The sequence below is a fragment of the Cupressus sempervirens genome, chromosome 3 (genome assembly GCF_028749045.1).
Source record: "Cupressus sempervirens isolate cs-2001-9-10 chromosome 3, ASM2874904v1, whole genome shotgun sequence".
Taxonomy (NCBI): Eukaryota; Viridiplantae; Streptophyta; class Pinopsida; order Cupressales; family Cupressaceae; genus Cupressus; species Cupressus sempervirens.
In genome coordinates, this window is record NC_143120.1 from 1,079,617,562 (window position 1) to 1,079,624,507 (window position 6,946).

General features: G+C 40.0%; 1 protein-coding gene across 1 annotated transcript; it reads right to left on the bottom strand.

Annotated features, from left to right (window-relative positions):
* Nucleotides 1-4,581: 4,581 nt before the first annotated feature.
* On the bottom strand, nucleotides 4,582-4,959 carry LOC149570508 (uncharacterized). Its single transcript, XM_089817206.1, has one exon. The coding sequence runs from the start codon at nucleotides 4,957-4,959 to the stop codon at nucleotides 4,582-4,584; it is 378 nt and encodes a 125-aa protein (XP_089673332.1).
* Between the last annotated feature and the right edge of the window lie 1,987 nt (nucleotides 4,960-6,946).

Below are 6,946 nucleotides of genomic sequence, written 5' to 3' on the forward strand. Positions count from 1 at the left end.
GGAGAATTCCATAACCTTTATTCACAATCTGTAGATTTTCCCAATATCACAATACCCTTTCGAGGCAATTCACATCTTCCCTTCTTCATACCACCTTATACCTCCCAAGATGCAAGAGAGCAATACAATTTTCATACCATGAAACATATATAACCATCTCCACACAAGGGAGAACTCCTCAACTCCATGTGTGAGCCCAACTAACCCCTTCACCCCAGGCATCTCTTCCCTCCCAAGGGTGAGTGATGCCTCACACCCAATTCATAACACATATAACATGAAACCAAAACACAAGAAGACTCACACAACACTAACCACATACAATGTAACACAAGATCCCTTCACAAATACACCACAAGACACCATAAATCCACAATGAAATGAAACACCATTTCTATTCTACATGCAAAATGAGGACACTTCATGGATCATGTTACCAACCTTCCTCCAAGAAAAGCAATGAATACTTGCAGTAGAGCTCCTTTCCCTTCCTTCAAATCCTATTAGTCTCTAAAGTAGAGAGTTGCCAAGTGAGGTTCAATGTTTAGCCAAGCCTCTATTTATAGCCCTCTAATTTTCGGATTCAATCAATAATGTCATTTTCATGGGGTCTCCTAAGTCCACTAGAAACCATTAAGGTCATTAATAACCCCCTAACCTATAGTACTAACATGGGAAAGGTTAATTTTAATCACATTGGGCCTTAGAGTTACTTCATGACCTTTCTAAAGCTAGGTAATACAAATTTCTATTTTCTTTTCCAAAGGCGATAACCTCTCCTAACTAAGACAATAATCCAGTTCCTTAATTGTGGTATATAACATTGAGCAAGGTGTCCATATGATCCATTGACAATTAACATGTCATTTCCCATGAAAAATATAAGTGTCAAGTGACACACACAAAAGAACCAAAACACTTTCCATGACACATTCAAATCTTTACATGAGAACCATACCACACACATGCATCACATGTTCACAAAATAAACACATCACAATGAGGTTTATGAATTTTACAAAGATTCACCTTGGCAGAGTCATTAAACATGTGTCTATGCCTTGTTTCCCTGTAAAGTTTCCATGGTTCCACTTCCTACACATCAAACTCGAGCATCAGTATTCCAAGGAATCAAATAAGTATACATAATATAAATGCAATTAACAATAACCTTTATCAACATAATTCAGGTTAAACCTAATCCACCAATGTTTTCACTAGAAGTATTAAGATATTAAAAGTTGCATGTCATAAGCATCATAATCAAACTAGTATTCTTCCATACACTAGAAATTAACATTTTACATTGCATCAAAATCTAATAGTATCATATCATAAAATTACTCCAAACATGTTCGAGTACTTCCCATGTAATAACAGGTTCTTTATACACATAATAGAGTAAAACACTATGATAGTATCAATTCTATGGATGAGACAAATCTACTATCTATCTAAATCTTTCAGCATATCGAGGTCTCAGATATCAAAATGTACACAAAACATCTAAGCTATAATGGATTGGGGTGAGGCCTCACATCCTCCCCCCCTAGGCATGAACTTCCTCCTAGAGTTCATAAAAAAGATATGGGTACTGTGCCTTCATTTGAACTATATCCTCCCATGAAGATGAGACCTCATCGTAACAATCCCACTAGACCCTAACTTGGTCCAGTTCTCTACCTTGAAGTGTGAGGGTCTGTCGAGCCAAAATGCGAATGGGCTCCAATGTCATTTTCTCGTCTAACTCCACCTGCAAAGCATCCCAATCTATGATGTGAGATTCGTCATATATATACTTCCTCAATATAGATACATGAAATACATCGTGAATGCGTGACAGGCTAGGTGGCAATGCTAAATGATAAGCAACTAGCCCTATCCACTCCAAAATCTCAAAAGGGTCCACAAAATGAGGTGCTAACTTAGAGCCTTTTTTGAAACAGATTGGACTCTTATGAGGTCGCACCCTCAGAAATACTTTCTCTCCAACCATGTACACCATATCTTCCCTCTTAGCATCTGCATATTTCTTCTGTCTATCTTGGGCTTCCTTGAGGTGTTTTCTAATTGAAATTACTTGCTGCTCCATGTCCTTGACCAACTATGGCCCTATGGATACCCTGTCCTCTATCCTATCCCAACTTAGCGGAGTTTTGCAAGGTCTCCCATACAAGGCTTGGTAAGGTGGCATGCCTATAGAAGTATGATGTCTGTTATTGTAAACAAATTCTGCTAGGTGAAGGTACTCTTCCCACTTGGACTGATGATCCATCACATACATTTGTAGCATATCTTCAAGGATCTGGTTAACTCTCTATGTTTGCCCATCTATTTTAGGATGATAAGCTGTGCTAAAGTTGAGTTTCGTTCCAAGTGATGTTTGCAACTCCCTCCAAAAAGATGATGTAAACAAGGAGTCTCTATCAGATATTATCTTATGAGGTATGCCATGGAGTCTAACAATATTTTGCAAGAATACTTGTGCCACTGCGGGTGCTGTGAAAGTGGTACGAACTAGTGAAAAGTGAGAAACTTTGGTCAAAATGTCAACTGTCACCATGATGGCATCATGACGTCGAGAAGACATTGGAAGACCCACAATGAAATCCATGGAGATAGTGTCCCAATTCCACTCGGGTATCTCATGTAGCTGTAAAAGTCCACCTGGATGACCATGTTCTGTCTTAACTCTTTGACACTCTAGACACCTTGCAATAATGTTGGAAATCTACATTCTCATCCCTGGCCAATGATATAACTGCCTCAAGTTTGCATGAAGCTTCTTAACCCCTGGATGTGTTGCATAAGGTGCTCTATGGGCCTCCAAAATAATGAACTCTCATAAGGCTCCTGTAGAGGGTACATAAATGCGGCCCTTATGTTGCAATAGACCCTTAGAATCTAATGAATAATCCAGAAATTTACCCTCACGGGGTCTCTAAGATTGGTGTATCTGGAAAAATTCTTGACATAGAACTCATCCTCAGGTAGGCAATGCAAAATATGTTCCTTCAAATTTGTACCAATAACCATTGAAGTCATCTCATGACATCGTCTACTGAAGGCATCTGCTACCACATTTTCTTTACCCTTAATGTAATGTACATCAAAATCATATTCACATAAAAACTCCATCCATCTTCTTTGATGGGCATTAAGATTTGGCTGAGTGAAAATGTACTACAGACTCTGGTGGTCTGAATGAAGTTCAAAGCATTGTCCTAAGAGGAAATGGTGCCATCGTGCCAACGCGTGAACCACTGCTACAAGATCAAGATTGTGTGTAGGGTAATTAAGCTCATGCCCCTTGAGTTTCCTCGATTCATAAGCTATAACTCGACCCTCCTGCATAAGGATTGCTCCTATTTCCTCTAAGGAAGCATCTATGTAAATGGAAAATTCCTTCGAAGGGTCAGGTAATGCTAAAATGGGTGCACTTGTAAGTGCTCTTTTGAGCTCTTGAAAGGCTTCTTTACACTTTTCTATCCACTCAAACTTTTTCCCCTTTCTCTGTAGAGAGGTAATAAGGTGAGCTACCTTAGAAAAACTTGCCACAAATCATCTATAATATCCTGCTAACCCCATGAAACTCTTGAACTCTAAAACATTAGTAGGGGCTGGCCAATCCATGATGGCTCTAATTTTAGATGGGTCCACCAAGATCCCATCTCCTGATATTATGGGACCCAAATAATGCACTTCCCATTTGAAAAAGGTACAATTTGATAAGCTAACATAGAGTTGATTCTCCCTCAAGCGTTGCAACACTTGTTGTAGATGCTCTTCGTGTTCCTTCTCATCTCGAGAATAGACTAATATATCATCAAGAAACACTACAACAAATTTGTCTAAGAAGGCATGGAATACCCCATTCATGAGACTCATAAATACTACTGGGGCATTCATGAGACCAAAAGGCACTAATGTGAACTCGTAGTGACCATATCTAGTGTGAAAGGCAGTCTTGTGGATATCACTTTCCACGATGGGCAACTAATGGTATCCTGACTTCAAGTCAATTTTAGAAAATACTCGTGCAGCCTGAAACTAATCAAATAAATCATCAATCTTGGGCAATGGATATTGGTTCTTGATAGTCAACTTATTCAGCTATCGGTAATCAATGCATAGCCTAAGTGATCCATCCTTCTTCTTTAAAAAGATTACCAGTGCTCCCCATGGTGACACACTGGGTTGAATATGGCCCTTCTCCAAAAGTTCCTCTAGCTGAATTTTGATCTCATTGAGCTCATGAGGATTCATGCTATAGGGTGCTCTAGATACAGGTTCAGCTCCTGGTATGAGATCAATGTGAAAATCAACTGCCCTAGGTGGTGGCATACTGGGAAGCTCCGATGGAAACATATCTGCGTACTCTTGTAATATTGGATAATCTTTGAGGGAGGGTTTCTCCCTGATATCTTCCTCGCTATCACTAATAGTGATGGCATACAATTGACATTCCCTTTGCATGCACCGTTTAAGTTGCATAGCAAAAATCATATGGAGGGAGACTGGTTTTTGAACTCCCAAAATCAACCTTGGTGTACCTTGTTCATCTACATACTCAATCTTCTTTCAGTGACAATCCACCTTGGCATTGTGGGCACTAAGCCAATCCATGCCAAGGACCACATCATAGGATCCCAATGGGGTAATATGCAAATTTGAAGTGGTGATCATACCATCTATCTGAATTAGGCACTTATGAATCAAAGAATCAACCAACACCCTAGTCCCTGAAGCTAGCTCAACTTCCCAATTAATATTTTGTCTAGCTTCCACTAGCCTACAATGCTCCACTATAGATGGCAAAACAAAAGAGTCTGTAGCTCCAGAGTCAAATGATATTGTCACCTCAAATCCACTAATCATACCTACAGCCTCAATCACTGTAGCCTGATGATCATCCTGATGGTCATCAACTACTGCAAAGACCCTATGGGACTTGCCCATGTCACCCACTATAGGATTTGAAGTAGTCCCTCATTGTCTACTAGCCGTAGGACCATGTGGACATTCCCTCACAATATGACCCATACTGCCACAAGTATAACATGGTCCGCAAGTCTGAATCTATACTCCCTGTGGCCTGAACTGTTGTTGACCCCTAGTTCTACTAGATCCGCTATAATCTCCCTTAGAGGATTGTTGATTCCTATCTGGTTGTATATACTGGCTTTGTGGCTTCTGATCTCGTATAGGGCCCTGTGACTGCCACTGTTTAGGCTTACAGCCCTCGTACCCCTGTGATGGTTTTTGCTTAGTGTCCTGTTGTCCCTTTTGCTATGTTTGTGGCCCCTTTGAGGGCCCTGATGAATGACTCTAATTCCCCTTCCAAAAGGGTTTTTGTTGAGCTGACTGTTGGGAGGAATTCTGATTATGGGACCTATCCCTAATTTCCTATCTAGAACAAATATTCTCAGCAACCAATGCCGTCTCAACTGTCTCTCTGAAGGTAGTAGGAAAAGCCAATCGCACTAGCCCCTGGAGTGACAAGTTAAGGCCCTTAATGAATCAATGAATACGAAGCTTCTCATCTCTCATGTAATCTACATAAGGGAGTAACTCCAAGAATCTATTCTCATACTAGGCCACTGTGAGACCCCTCTACTGTAAGTCACGAAACTCCTTGATCTTCTTATGTCTGAGAGTGATCTGACAAGTATCTGTCCCTAAATTGGGCCACAAAGGACTCCCAAGTGAGTGTCCGTATATCAATCCTTCCAATGGTCTCCTCCTGCTGCCACCATGTGGAAGCATCATCACGTAGAAGATGTATGGCCAATCATGCTTTCAGGTTGCTCCCATGGGTACACAACCCAAAGCACCTCTGTAAGCTCTGTAGCCATGCCTTCGCTTGTGTGCCATCTGCGGTACTAGTAAATAGGGGTGGCTTAAGTCATAGTAGATCACTAATCTCATCCCCGATATCACGGGGTGCTCTAGCTGGTGCTTGCTCTACTATTGGGGGTGGCTCGGCCTGATGTACTGATACTTCCCCCTGACCCTCTGCAAGTCTAGGTGGGGAACTTTGACTCCTTTCCTTGATGTTGGCCCCATTACCCACTACACCCTATTGTCCCGATGGTGGTAATCTCTACTGCACTACCCCAATCAAATTATTGATAGCATTCAAAACTTGATCGAGATTTGGTGGGGGCCCTCCTACATCCTATCCTACCCCCTCTTGACCTGCAGGGTTTACTCTCAGACCTCTGGGCTGTCGATGACTAGTACGAGTGACTACGAGCATCCTACACAATGTACAATTCATAAGTTAAACAGAGTGGGTTAGGTTCCTAGTGTTGAACCAAATTCTTTGATACCAAAATGTCATGCCTTAATTGTCACAAAGGAAAATATAACCATAAATTTTTTGTTTTTTGATTTTTTTCTATAAAAGAAGACAATCATAACTTGATCGTATTTTGAACTGCTATACATGGTGTGACGTAATGAGCTTTCCATCTTCTGGACTGGACATGAACTATGGGTTGCGCAAGTGGGGCTTTATGTAGTGACAACATAATAGTAGGGGTCTGAGGGAAACTATGAGAATATGATCATTGTTGAATCCTTGGTTTTTAAGTGCTAAATTATCCATTAGATTGGCATTTCCATTTCTAGCATTATTTCATTAGTTAGTCATTGTTAGGTTTGCTCAGTATTATTATTATTTTCATCCTCCTTCACATCTTTTAAGGTATGATTTATAATATTTATTCTCACTACTAAGGTTATACCTATCACCACTAGAGCTCTTATATTGTTGTTACGTGAATAATGTAGAATTAAATTAAGGTTAAATAAATAACAAACATATGGTTAAATTGTGTATCTTGACTATTATATTTAAGTAATTATATTACCTCTAATACACTTTTAAACATAGCCAAACAAATTAAATAAAATAACCTTATTTGAATCTACTACATGTTTA